General features: G+C 41.4%; 1 protein-coding gene across 7 annotated transcripts in view; it reads left to right on the top strand.

Moving 5' to 3' along the window:
- LOC139378420 (MICOS complex subunit MIC19-like) overlaps positions 1-15,478 on the top strand; it is a 120,280-nt gene that overhangs the window by 67,040 nt on the left and 37,762 nt on the right. For all 7 annotated transcript variants that reach the window (XM_071120581.1, XM_071120577.1, XM_071120576.1 and 4 more), the window contains one exon: positions 554-637. In XM_071120581.1, the coding sequence (XP_070976682.1) occupies positions 554-637 (84 nt within the window). The remainder of the gene's footprint in view (positions 1-553; positions 638-15,478) is intronic.

Below are 15,478 nucleotides of genomic sequence, written 5' to 3'. Positions count from 1 at the left end.
TGTTTATTGAAGGTCACTGTAGAAAAGAGCAGTACTGGTATCACAGGGTCATAAATAAAGAGAGCAGGCCTTCCATTGTCCTGGTCTGATGCTATCTCCCCTGTCAGACTGCAGTGTGGCTACACACACACACACGCGCGCACACATTTCTGCAGATACACACATTTCTGCAGATACACACACATTTCTGCAGATACACACACACACACACACACATTTCTGCAGATGCACATACACACACACCGATGTCCTTGAAAGTAGCAGAAGGCAATGAGTGAGAGGGCTGTCTCTTGGCATCCCCCATCACTTCCCAATAACCCATGCCCCAATACCCCACGTCCACATCCACTCATGGCTCTGGTAATGGAAAGTGTGTTGTCCATTTTTGTGTTCTCTATCCCCTGTAACTGCTGTTGACTGAGTTATCCCGAGTGTGTCCTGTGTCTCTTCTGTGTCCATGGTTGACTGAATGCTCTAGTAATGTCTCCTCTCTTCTCTCCTCTCTCCTCTGATCTCTCTTCTCTCCCCTCTCCTCTCTCTTTCGTGTGTGTAGGCCAAGCAGCTGGAGCTCAGAGACCAGGAACTGAAGAAACAGGATGCCTTCTACAGGGAACAGGTTGCCAGGCTGGAGGACAGGGTAAGGGAACACTATCAACCAGCATACTACTTAGTACACTACACAGCATCCAGTAGTGCTCTATACAGCCCACTACACAGCACATTATCCAGTAGTGCTCTATACAGCCCACTACACAGCACATTATCCAGTAGTGCTCTATACAGCCCACTACACAGCACATTATCCAGTAGTGCTCTATACAGCCCACTACACAGCACATTATCCAGTAGTGCTCTATACAGCCCACTACACAGCACATTATCCAGTAGTGCTCTATACAGCCCACTACACAGCACATTATCCAGTAGTGCTCTATACAGCCCACTACACAGCACATTATCCAGTAGTGCTCTATACAGCCCACTACACAGCACATTATCCAGTAGTGCTCTATACAGCCCACTACACAGCACATTATATCTCATCAGCATACACCCTACTTAAAACAGCTTGTTTCACTCCACTCAGCCTTACACTGTAACACACTACACCATACGGAGTCTGCATCACACCTCACACCATCTCTGCTGCCTGAGGGAACTTTTGATAGAGAAACAGTTTTCTCTGCAGCTCTGCGTCCTCGCTCGCTCCCTCCCTCCCTCCCTCCCTCCCCCCTCTCGCTCTACACCATAAGCCCCTACGGTGTTATCAGACTAAAGATGAGGGGAAACATCTTAACACTTTCTCTCCCTTTTTCTCTGCCACTGCTGTCAAACTGGCCTTGGTATCCATCCTCCAAGTGGAAACCTCACGCTGCTGCCAGTGTGATCTCTTGCACTCTTTTTTCCCCTCCTGCTAAAGATGAGAGGTCAAATCACACACACAGAGAGAGAGAGAGAGAGACACACCGTACACACAGTGTGAGACCTGGCCTGTACAGACAGACCATGCTGCTGTTCTCAGTCAGATATGTCCCTAGGGAGGGTACGAGGGGTCAAATACCTTGTTTAGTCCACTTAAACTGACACCCCCAAGCTGTTTCCCAATGTGTTGTCCCCTCTAGATAGGGAGGGGAGGTTTAATACTTTGCTTTGTAGAAGTTTGTCCCCTAAAATCTATCTGACAATTAGTCTTCACACGTTTCCCAGTTGGGTTAGTGTCTTTAATGAAGGGAATAGGGGTCCAACCGGTTTGGCTCCTTCTGTACAATGTCATAGTGGAATAAGTCAGATATGCACTCTAATGAATAAGAAAGCCCACACATACACACACACAATCTGCATCGTAGTGGTGGGAACAGGGGTCAAACACTTTGTCTGCTAAAAGATTTGTCTCCCTACCGACAAGCTCACTCAACTCCGTAAGACATCTCTTCAAGCTGGGAAATAATAGAGCAACAATTTGGATGTACCAACACCTTCACAGCAGCCAAAGACGACCCTAAAGGAGTTGGTGGTCAAACTATTAGTTTACCAAATGCTAGAGCCAGGTGTTGTTCCTGGTCCTATGGACAGTTGGGACAGTTGACAGTTACTTGGAGTATGGTAGTGTCTCTGTGAAGTCGTGAAGTGGAGAGGTCTTCTTTAATGACGCTTGACTAGTCTGGTCATCAATAAATCATTAAAGAAGAATAGCAGATCAATATCAACACTGTTTTCACCTGCAACCTCTCTCCCTTGGAAACACTGTAGCAACAGAATAATAAACCACTAGTTAGAAACACTGTAGTAACAGAATAATAAACCACTAGTTAGATATACTATAGCAACAACATAATAAACCTGTAGTTAGATATACTATAGCAACAACATAATAAACCTGTAGTTAGAAATACTATAGCAACAACATAATAAACCTGTAGTTAGATATACTATAGCAACAACATAATAAACCTGTAGTTAGATATACTATAGCAACAACATAATAAACCTGTAGTTAGATATACTATAGCAACAACATAATAAACCTGTAGTTAGATATACTATAGCAACAACATAATAAACCTGTAGTTAGATATACTATAGCAACAACATAATAAACCAGTAGTTAGATATACTATAGCAACAACATAATAAACCTGTAGTTAGATATGCTATAGCAACAACATAATAAACCTGTAGTTAGATATACTATAGCAACAACATAATACACCACTAGTTAGATATACTATAGCAACAACATAATAAACCTGTAGTTAGATATACTATAGCAACAACATAATAAACCTGTAGTTAGATATACTATAGCAACAACATAATACACCACTAGTTAGATATACTATAGCAACAACATAATAAACCTGTAGTTAGATATACTATAGCAACAACATAATAAACCTGTAGTTAGATATACTATAGCAACAACATAATAAACCTGTAGTTAGATATACTATAGCAACAACATAATAAACCTGTAGTTAGATATGCTATAGCAACAACATAATAAACCTGTAGTTAGATATGCTATAGCAACAACATAATAAACCTGTAGTTAGATATACTATAGCAACAACATAATAAACCTGTAGTTAGATATACTATAGCAACAACATAATAAACCTGTAGTTAGATATACTATAGCAACAACATAATAAACCTGTAGTTAGATATACTATAGCAACAACATAATAAACCTGTAGTTAGATATACTATAGCAACAACATAATAAACCTGTAGTTAGATATACTATAGCAACAACATAATAAACCTGTAGTTAGATATGCTATAGCAACAACATAATAAACCTGTAGTTAGATATGCTATAGCAACAACATAATAAACCTGTAGTTAGATATACTATAGCAACAACATAATAAACCTGTAGTTAGATATACTATAGCAACAACATAATAAACCTGTAGTTAGATATACTATAGCAACAACATAATAAACCTGTAGTTAGATATACTATAGCAACAACATAATAAACCTGTAGTTAGATATACTATAGCAACAACATAATAAACCTGTAGTTAGATATACTATAGCAACAACATAATAAACCTGTAGTTAGATATACTATAGCAACAACATAATAAACCTGTAGTTAGATATACTATAGCAACAACATAATAAACCTGTAGTTAGATATACTATAGCAACAACATAATAAACCTGTAGTTAGATATGCTATAGCAACAACATAATAAACCTGTAGTTAGATATGCTATAGCAACAACATAATAAACCTGTAGTTAGATATACTATAGCAACAACATAATAAACCTGTAGTTAGATATACTATAGCAACAACATAATAAACCTGTAGTTAGATATACTATAGCAACAACATAATAAACCTGTAGTTAGATATACTATAGCAACAACATAATAAACCTGTAGTTAGATATACTATAGCAACAACATAATAAACCTGTAGTTAGATATACTATAGCAACAACATAATAAACCTGTAGTTAGATATACTATAGCAACAACATAATAAACCTGTAGTTAGATATACTATAGCAACAACATAATAAACCTGTAGTTAGATATACTATAGCAACAACATAATAAACCTGTAGTTAGATATACTATAGCAACAACATAATAAACCTGTAGTTAGATATACTATAGCAACAACATAATAAACCTGTAGTTAGATATACTATAGCAACAACATAATAAACCTGTAGTTAGATATACTATAGCAACAACATAATAAACCTGTAGTTAGATATACTATAGCAACAACATAATAAACCTGTAGTTAGATATACTATAGCAACAACATAATAAACCTGTAGTTAGATATACTATAGCAACAACATAATAAACCTGTAGTTAGATATACTATAGCAACAACATAATAAACCTGTAGTTAGATATACTATAGGCCCATGTCCATGTGATGATACTCGTAGGAATAAGAGAAAACAGAATTAAACTGTTAGGGGGGAGACATTTTCTCACAGTGACTACAGAATAATTGGTTTTAGCTTTATTTTAAGGCCATTGTGGACTATCCTTATCTGGTACAATGTTTGATTGAAAACATTGGAATAATGTTGGTTAGATTGGTTGTTAGATTACTACAAGACTAGTACACAGTAAAGGCTGCAATGCTGATGGCACGAAGACATGAGCAGAGATGAGTTGATGAAAGTCATGAGAAATCCAGCTGACTGGAGAACAGTTGGTGCCATGCTGCTGTGTGTGGGATCCAGTGGGAGCTGTGATCATAGAACTGATCTGAGTCTAGTGCTACTACTAACGTAAGCTCTTATTGACCCGACAGGTGGTCATCCATCAGCTATATGGTCCCAGCTCAATATCCCCACGCTGTGACAACAAATCACCTTCACACATCATGAGGAGAGGGAGACAAAGAGAGGGATGAGGGGGGGGAGAGGGGAAAAGAGAGGTAGGGAGAGGGTGGATAGAGGGTTGAGAGGGAGGGAGGGATAGGCAGTGAAAGGGGGCTGGAGGGAGAAGAGGGGACAGGGGACTGGAGGGAGAAGAGGGGACAGGGGACTGGAGGGAGAAGAGGGGACAGGGGACTGGATGGAGAAGAGGGGACAGGGGACTGGATGGAGAAGAGGGGACAGGGGACTGGATGGAGAAGAGGGGAAAGGGGACTGGAGGGAGAAGAGGGGACAGGGTACTGGATGTGCTGAACACCAGTGAGCTTCAGTCCTATACATTTATAGAACGGTATAAATATGATCAATGCCACCGGCCCCAAATGCTTGTTCCATTTCACGGACCTGTCACATACAGAGCCTTCAGAAAGTCTTCTCACTCCTTGACTTATTATGTTTTGTTGTTTCAAATTGGGATTTAATTGTCATTTTCTTTTCAACATTTTACAAAAAATACTCTGCACTGTCGAAATGGAAGAATAATTCTAACATTTGTAAAACATTTATGAAAAATGAAACACCATCTTCATTAGATAAGTATTCAACCCACTGAGTCAATGCATGTTAGCATCACCTTTGGCAGTGATTACAGCTGTGAGTCTTGCTGGGTCTGTCAAAAGAGCTTTGCACACCTGGATTGTACAATATTTACACATTTATTCTTTAAAACATTCTTGAAGCTCTGTCACGTTAGTTGTTGATTTGAGTCATTTTAGCAGACAGTCTGTCCCAGAGAGACTTACAGTAGTGAGTGCAGACATTTCCTTCCTTTTTCATACTGGTCCCCCGTGGGAATCAAACCCACAGCTGGCGTCGTCAGTGCCATGCTCTACCAGCTGAGCCATGTTCATGTCTTGCCATAGATTTTCAAGCTGGGTTAAGCTACAACTGTAACTAGGCCACTCAGGAACATTCAATGTCGTCTTGGTAAGCAACTCCAGTGTATATTTGGCCTTGTGTTTTAGTTTGTTGTCCTGCTGAAAGGTGAATTTGTCTCCCAGTGTCTGTTGGAAAACTCCCTAGTTCTTGCCGATGACGAGCATACCCATAATATGAAGCAGTCACCACCATGCTTGAAAATATGAAGAGTGGTACTCAGTGATGTGTTGGATTTGCCCCAAACGTAACACTTAAAGTTAATTTCTTTAGTTTTACTTTAGTGCCTTATTGCAAACAGGATGCATGTTTTGGAGTATTTCTATTCTGTACAGGCTGCCTTCTTTTCACTCTCATTTAGGTTAGTATTGTGGAGTAACTACAATGTTGTTGACCCATCCTCAGTTTTCTCCTAGCACAGCCGTTTAACTGTTTTAAAGTCACCATTGGCTTCCTGAAGGGTGTATTGATACACCATCCAAAGTGTAATTAATAACTTCACCATGCTCAAAGGGATATTCAATGTCTGATTATTATTCCTTTCTTTTTACCCATCTACCAATAGGTCTCCTTATTTGCGAGGCATTGGAAAACCTCCCTGGTGTTTGTGGTTGAATCTGTGTTTGAAATTCACCGCTCCACTGAGGTACAGAGATGAGGAAGTCATTCAAATATTATGTTCAACACTGTTTTTGCACACGCAGTGATTCCATGCAACTTATTATGTGACTTGTTAAGCACATTTTTACTCCTGAACTTATTTAGGTTTGCCATAACTTATTGACTCAAGACATTTCACCTTTTTTTATTAATTTATTAAAAAAAATAAAAAGCATGTTTATACTTTGACATTATGGGGTACTGTGAGGAAAAACATCTAAATTAAATCATTTTTAAATTCGGGTTGTAACACAACAGAATGTTGTCAAATCAAACTCAAGTCAAGGGGTGTGAATACTTCCTGAAGGCACTGCACAAGCAGCATACATGCTTGTTTTGGGTCATTTATTGGATAGCTTCATTGGGGGTATTTTATTTCAAGGTCACTGAAATGGTGGCACACTAGACTAGAACTGTCTGGAAAACAAAGGTGAGTGTATTATGTGTTTGTGTCGTTATGAGAGTTTGTGTTATTCTGTGTGTGTCGTTATGAGAGTTTGTGTTATTCTGTGTGTGTCGTTATGAGAGTTTGTGTTATTCTGTGTGTGTCGTTATGAGAGTTTGTGTTATTCTGTGTGTGACTTGTGGATCAATGGCGGGCGTATTGCATGTTGTCTTGCTGTGAATCGCTCAGGGAAACTGCTGGAGTTGCTGTTGGTTAGAATCTTCTTAACAGCCTCTCTATTCTTCCTTTCCAATCTCTGTCCAGCTCTGTCTTGGTCTCCTACCTCTTTCATCTCCCTCTCTCCTGCTGTCTCTGTCACTCGCTCATATTCTTCTGTCATAACCTTTAGCCCTCTCTCTCTCGCTCTCTCGCTCTCTCTTCTCCTCACATCTCTCTCTCTCTCTCCCGTACACACACACACCCTCCGAACCAAACGCACACAGAGAGAATAAAAGTCTGATATATATTACATGTCTCTTTCAATTCAACACAGCCATTCATCAGAGGGTTCCTAGTGACAGGCCATCACCAGGGCCTGGACAGCTCAGCGCACCATGGCTGTGCTCATTGGCCACAGCGGCCAAATTGACTCTGAAAACAATATATATATAGATTACATTTTCACTCAATATCTGCTGTAAAACAATCTCATATTTAACAATCTGCACTCTGTGTGTTTTTTTCTCTTTGTCTTTCCCTGTTTTTCAGTTCCCCGTGTTGAGAATGAGCCTCTCATTCGTTTTTCCTTTTTCTTTGTCTCTCTCTTGCTCATCTCACGTTTTTCTTCTTCATTTTCATCTCTTTTGCTCGCTCTAGTCCATGTCTATTGATGGAATTGGATTTTCCTCTCGCCCCGCGTTGGTGGGGACAATCACCGTTACAATTGCCACCTCACAGTCCTTGAAGTAAAGTAAAACTCCTGTATGAAAGAGAGATGGAGTGTTTAGTCTCAGTAATAGCTCCTATTCACCACCTGATCAATACTTTTTCTACCTGGGAACAGAAGCATCTGCAGTCGTGGCATGACAATGTGTCTTTTACTTTTCAACGACGCCTTCTGTGAGTCTGCATCATACTGAGACTCAGGCAGTGGAAAGACTAGACCAAATCATTTAAAGGACTTTTAAAATGTATGTGGGACGAACGACAACAGAGCAACAAGGTGTGTTACCTGCTGGAATCGGTGGTGTGGTCTTAAACGTTGGCTGGTCTGGTCCGTTGGCTGGTCCTTCTCAGCAACAGCAGCTCTAGTTACTTTTTACCCTCCAAAGCCAAATGTACGATCTCCCCATTCCCCTAACTAAACCATTTTAGATGTGAACACATTGCATATTAGTTCAATAGCAGCTGCTCTGATCCAGAACTCAAGTGGATCTGAATAACTTGTCTAAAACCATCACATAATAGGAACTTCTTCCAAGTCAACAAGATCACACAGTAGGCCAGGACGTTCCCTTAACCACTCAAGTCAACAAGATCACACAGTAGGCCAGGATGTTCCCTTAACCACTCAAGTCAACAAGATCACACAGTAGGCCAGGACGTTCCCTTAACCACTCAAGTCAACAAGATCACACAGTAGGCCAGGATGTTCCCTTAACCGGTCAAGTCAACAAGTTCACACAGTAGGCCAGCTCCAGTTGATGGGGTGTTGGCAGCCATAAGTCACAGTGAGAGTAGTGACATTATTGGGGGACTGCAGTAGAAGTGCAGTGAGGACATTATCAGTCAGGTCCTTCAGTCACGGTGTGTAGCAGCGGGAGCCAGGGGTGTGTGTGTGTGTGTGTGTTTCTCTCTCTCGCTCTCCTTTCTCTCTCATTTAATTACTGTTGCATTATCAGCAGATAGGACGACACAGCAGGAGCTGTCCCCACTCTCTCTCTTTCTCTCACACACACACACACACACACACACACACACACACACTGACCCTCAGAGAGTGTGAGAGATACAAGCATTGTAGTCTAACACATGCATGCCTACACACACACACATGCAAAGGGCCTAACCTGACATAGAGAAAAGTTCTGCATTCAGAGCAACCTGGGAGCCAACATGTCCCTGATGTATACCTTTTGATGTGAAATGGCTAACAGTGACAATCAGTCAATCAATCAAATGTGCTTATACAGAAACCCTGCCAAAACCCCAAACAGCAAGCAATGCAGATGTAGAAGCACGTGGCTAAGAAAAGTTACAGCGGCTGGCGGTGTTACAGGGGCTGACGGTGTTACAGAGGCTGACGGTGTTCAAGCGGCTGGCGGCGTCACAACGGCTGGCGGCGTCACAGCGGCTGGCGGCGTCACAACGGCTGGCGGCGTCACAGCGGCTGGCAGCGTCACAGAGGCTGGCGGCGTTACAGCGGCTGGCGGTGACGCTCTGAGTCCTTAATTCACCGTAGCAGAGCTAGCCGTCTATCATGTCTCCGCGGTGCCTCCCGCCGTCCCTAGGATGTTAGAGGGATGGACTCAACAGGCCGCCGTCCCCCTGTTTCCCCATGTCAGTCCCCATGTTTGCCAGTCTCAGGGTTTTATATGGTGGCGCTCCCTCTAGTCATTCCTTTAGTAACAAGCCGCTGGGCCGTCCAACGCAGCGGGGTCTTCCCCTCGCCTCCCTGCCAGGGAACAGATAGCCATTAACGAAGCGCTTTTGTTTTGCTCATTAAAAATGGTGGAGAGGGCTTTTTAATTGGACACGCCAGTTCTGTTCCTTACTCTTCTCTATCCTCTCTGTATCACCCGAGTGCATTAGCCATAATGACTTCATTTGTCTCTGACACCCCCACCGGCCTTATTTACCACCAGACAAGGTAAAGCTCTCCCAGGCATGTAAATAGAAATCAAAAGGATGAGGGTGCTCTGTGAACAGTCCAGGAAGTCTGTTTTGCAGACCAAAAAGGACCGATTTTATAGCTTAGAAACAACGAGAAGCAGGCTGTTCTAAAATAGACTGCTTATTTCTGTTTAGTGTGACACCAATCAAGCCCAATTGGTCCTGAATCATAATAGAAGTATTTTTCTCCCAAAATAGTAGATTTTGGGGTTGGTGAAGTGTTGCACCCAAATCAACCCGAGGGTGGTCAGGTCCTATCGTTCCTACTGATTGAGGGGCTCTGCTGCACTCTAAATCAGTTAGGAGGACAGCAGGAAATCACAATTTGAGCCCCACTCGTTAATCACACACAACAGCCTAACAAATTACACTGTCTGCTACTCTGTCTCCCACTCTGTCTCCCTGCACAGGCTGTAGGCGTGTAGGTGCTTTTTTTTCTGTCTTTCCTAGTGTGTGTGTGTGTGTGTGTGCACCCGCTGGCCCTGCAATCACTGGCCGTTTGTGCTTCCTGATGGATTAGGGTTCTGATTAGTGGCAGCGCTGTGATTTATTTAGTTGTTAATATTATTATTTATGTATGAATTATTATTATTATTAGTCACTTAGTATTCAACACAGTGACCAACACCACATTCTAGCAACCGCTGTTACACACACACACAGACAAACACACTGGTTAAATCCTAGTCTTAATGTCAGTGACATTGAGGAAACTGCCACTGAAGGATAGTCTGCACTAACTTTGGTTAAATCTCAAACACACTGGTTAAGTTCTAGTCATGCCATTCATATTGAACTCTTAGCCGGTCTGACACAACTCAGTTGGTTACTTTAATTGGAAGATTTGCTAGTAGAGATTATTGGTGAGAGATGGTTGGACGGGGCGTCAGTAAATGGAGAGGTGGTTGGACGGGGCGTCAGTAAAGGGAGAGGTGGTTGGACGGGGCGTCAGTAAAGGGAGAGGTGGTTGGACGGGGCGTCAGTAAAGGGAGAGGTGGTTGGACGGGGCGTCAGTAAAGGGAGAGGTGGTTGAACGTGTCTAGTTTGAGAAACCCACGCCTCACATGTCCTCAACTGGCAGCTTCATTAAATAGTACCCGCAAAACACCAGTCTCAACGTCAAAAGTAAAGAGGATACTCCGGGATGCTGGCCTTCTAGGCAGAGTTGCAAAGAAAGAGACATATCACTGACTAGCCAATACAAATAAAAGATTAAAGTGGGCAAAAGAACAGACACTGGACAGAGGAAGATTGGAAAAAAGTGTTATGGACAGGCGAATCTAAGTTTGAGGTGTTTTGATTCCAAAGAATTACATTTGTGGGATGCAGAAAAAGTGAAAAGATGCTGGAGGAGTGCTTGACGCCATCTGTCAACCATGGGAGGGGGGGGGGGCAATGTGATGGTCTGGGGATGCTTTGGTGGTGGTAAAGTGGGAGATTTGTACAGGGTAAAAGGGATCTTGAAGAAGGAAGGCTATCACTCCATTTTGCCATGCCATACCCTGTGGACAGCGCTTAATTGGAGCCAATTTCCTCCTACAACAAGATAATGACCGAAAGCACAGCTCCAAACTATGCAATAACTATTTAGGGAAAAAGCAGTCAGCTGGTATTCTGTCTATAATTGGGTGGCCAGCACAGTCACCGGATTTCAACCCTATTGAGATGTTGTGGGAGCAGCTTGACCATATGGGACGGCAGGTAGCCTAGTGGTTAGAGGCAGGTAGCCTAGTGGTTAGAGGCAGGTAGCCTAGTGGTTAGAGGCAGGTAGCCTAGTGGTTAGAGGCAGGTAGCCTAGTGGTTAGAGTGTTGGGCCAGTAACCAACAGGTAGCCTAGTGGTTAGAGTGTTGGGCCAGTAATCAGCAGGTAGCCTAGTGGTTAGAGTGTTGGGCCAGTAACTGAAAGGTTGCTAGAATCCCCAGCTGACAAGGTCAATTCTGTCGTTCTGCCCCTGAACAAGGCAGTTAACCCCACTGTTCCTAAGCCATCATTGTAATTAAGAGTTTGTTCTTAACTGAAGTGATTATCAACCTTGTGGGAGGTGCTTCAGGAAGCATGGGGTGAAATCTCTTCAGATTACCTCAACAAATTGACAACTAGAATGCCAAAGGTCTGCAAGGCTGTAATTTCTGCAAATGGAGGTTTCTTTGATGAAAGCAAAGTTTGAAGGACACAATTATTATTTCAATTAAAAATCATTATTTATATCCTTATCATCATCTTGACTATATTTCCTATTCATTTTGCAACTCATTTCATGTATGTTTTAATGGAAAACAAGGACATTTCTACGTGACCCCAAACTTTTGAACGGTAGTGTGTATTAGAGAAAAATATTTGTTTTATGATAAGAATACATTTTTTCTTTCAATTATTTTACTTTAATACTTTCGGTTACGTTTCTGTGAATATTTTTAATAAAAGACCAAGAGGATAAACAGACATCGGTTACGTTTCTGTGAATATTTTTAATAAAACACCAAGAGGATAAACAGACATCGGTTACGTTTCTGTGAATATTTTTAATAAAACACCAAGAGGATAAACAGACATCGGTTACGTTTCTGTGAATATTTTTAATAAAAGACCAAGAGGATAAACAGACATCGGTTACGTTTCTGTGAATATTTTTAATAAAAGACCAAGAGGATAAACAGACATCGGTTACGTTTCTGTGAATATTTTTAATAAAAGACCAAGAGGATAAACAGACATCGGTTACGTTTCTGTGAATATTTTTAATAAAACACCAAGAGGATAAACAGACATCGGTTACGTTTCTGTGAATATTTTTAATAAAACACCAAGAGGATAAACAGACATCGGTTACGTTTCTGTGAATATTTTTAATAAAACACCAAGAGGATAAACAGACATCGGTTACGTTTCTGTGAATATTTTTAATAAAACACCAAGAGGATAAACAGACATCGATTACGTTTCTGTGAATATTTTTAATAAAAGACCAAGAGGATAAACAGACATCGGTTACGTTTCTGTGAATATTTTTAATAAAACACCAAGAGGATAAACAGACATTTTTTTCACAGCCGTTTTGCTCATATTTACTAAGTTTGCCAATATTAGTGGAGGGCACTTTACAAATCAAATCAAATGTTATTTGTCACATACACATGGTTAGCAGATGTTAATGGTCACATGCACATGGTTAGCAGATGTTAATGGTCACATACACATGGTTAGCAGATGTTAATGGTCACATACACATGGTTAGCAGATGTTAATGGTCACATACACATGGTTAGCAGATGTTAATGGTCACATACACATGGTGAGCAGATGTTAATGGTCACATACACATGGTTAGCAGATGTTAATGGACACATACACATGGTTAGAAGATGTTAATGGTCACATACACATGGTTAGCAGATGTTAATGGTCACATACACATGGTTAGCAGATGTTAATGGTCACATACACATGGTTAGCAGATGTTAATGGTCACATACACATGGTTAGCAGATGTTAATGCGAGTGTAACGAAATGCTTGTGCTTCTAGTTCCGACAATGCAGTAATAACCAACAAGTAATCTAACCTAACAATTTCACAACAGCTACCTTATACACCCAAGTGTAAAGGGATGAAGAATATGTACATACAGATATATGAATGAGTGATGGTACAGAACGGCATAGGCAAGATGCAGTAGATGGTATAGAGTATAGTATATACATCTGAGATGAGTATGTAAACAAAGTGGCATAGTTTAAAGTGGCTAGTGATACATGTATTACATAAAGATGCAGTAGATGATATAGAGTACAGTATATACATATGAGATGAGTAATGTAGGGTATGTAAACATTATATAAAGTGGCATTGTTTAAAGTGACTAGTGATACATTTATTACATACATTTTTCCATTATTAAAGTGGCTAGAGTTGGGTCAGTATGTTGGCAGCAGCCACTCAATGTTAGTGATGGCTGTTTAACAGTCTGATGGCCTTGAGATAGAAGCTGTTTTTCAGTCTCTCGGTCCCAGCTTTGATGCACCTGTACTGACCTCGCCTTCTGGATGATATCGGGGTGAACAGGCAGTGGCTCGGGTGGTTGTTGTCCTTGATGATCTTTATGGCCTTCCTTTGACATCGGGTGGTGTAGGTGTCCTGGAGGGCAGGTAGTTTGGCCCCGGTGATGCGTTGTGCAGACCTCACTACCCTCTGGAGAGCCTTACGGTTATGGGCGGAGCAGTTGCCGTACCAGGCAGTGATACAGCCCGACAGGATGCTCTCGATTGTGCATCTGTAAAAGTTTGTGTGTTTTTGGTGACAAGCCAAATTTCTTCAGCCTCCACAGGCCCTGCTGTGCCTTCTTCACCACACTGTCTGTGTGGGTGGACTATTTCAGTTTGTCCGTGATGTGTACGCCGAGGAACTTGAAACTTACTACCCTCTCCACTACTGTCCCGTCGATGTGGATAGGGGGGTGCTCCCTCTGCAGTACCAGTCAAAAGTTTGCACACACCTAATTCAAGGGTTTTCTTTGTGTTTACTATTGTAGAATAATAGTGAAAACATCAAAACTCTGAAATAACACATATTGGGAATTATGTAGTAACGCAAAAAATGGTTTAACAAATCTAAATATATTTTAGATTCTTCAAAGTAGCCCACCTTTGCCTTGATGACAGCTTTACGCACTCTTGGTATTCTCTCCACCAGCTTCACCTGGAATGCTTTTCTAACAGTTTTGAAGGACTTCCCACATATGCTGAGCACTTGTTGGCTGCTTTTCCAACTCATCCCAAACCACCTCAATTGGGATGAGGTTGGGTGATCTGATGCAGCAGTCCATCACTCTCCATCTTGGGAAAATAGCCCTTACACAGCCTGGAGGTGTGTTGTGTCATTGTTCTGTTGAAAAATAAATGATCGTCCCACTAAGCGCAAACCAGATGTGATGGTGTATCGCTGCAGCCATGCTGGTTAAGTGTGCCTTAAATTCTAAATAAATGACTGCCAGTGTCACCAGCAAAGCACCATCACACCATCTCCATGCTGGTGGGAACCCCACATGCAGAGATCATCCATTCACCTACTCTGTGTCTCACAAAGACACGCCGGTTTCCACCAGTCTAATATCCATTGCTTGTGTTTCTTGGACCAAGCATGTCTCTTCTTATTGGTTTCCTTTTATTGGTTTATTGGTTTAAGCACCAGCTGTCAGAGTAGCGTACAGATCACTGCACCTGTACGTAGCCCATCTGTAAACAGCCCATCTATCTACCTACCTCATCCCCATACTGGTATTTATTTATTTATTTTGCTCCTTTGCACCCCAGTATCTCTACCTGCACATTCATCTTCTGCCGATCTACCATTCCAGTGTTTAATTGCTATATTGTAATTTCTTCACCACCATGGCCTATTTATTTCCTTACCTAATTTGCACTCACTGTATATAGAATTTTAGTTTTCTTTTTGTTCTACTGTATTATTGACTGTATGTTCTGTTCATTCCATGTGTAACTCTGTGTTGTTGTATGTGTCGAATTGCTTTGCTTTATCTTGGCCAGGTTGCAGTTGCAAATGAGAACGTGTTCTCAACTAGCCTACCTGGTTAAATAAAGGTGAAATAAAAATAAATCAAATAGTAATGGTTTCTTTGCCGAAATTCGACCATATAGGTTTCCTCTGAACAGTTGATGTTGAGAAGTCTATTACTTGAACTCTGTGAAGTGTTTATTTGGGCTGCAGTTTCTGAGGCTGGTAACTA

This window comes from Oncorhynchus clarkii, chromosome 21 (assembly GCF_045791955.1).
Source record: "Oncorhynchus clarkii lewisi isolate Uvic-CL-2024 chromosome 21, UVic_Ocla_1.0, whole genome shotgun sequence".
NCBI lineage: Eukaryota > Metazoa > Chordata > Actinopteri > Salmoniformes > Salmonidae > Oncorhynchus > Oncorhynchus clarkii.
This window is presented reverse-complemented; position numbering and strand designations above follow the sequence as displayed.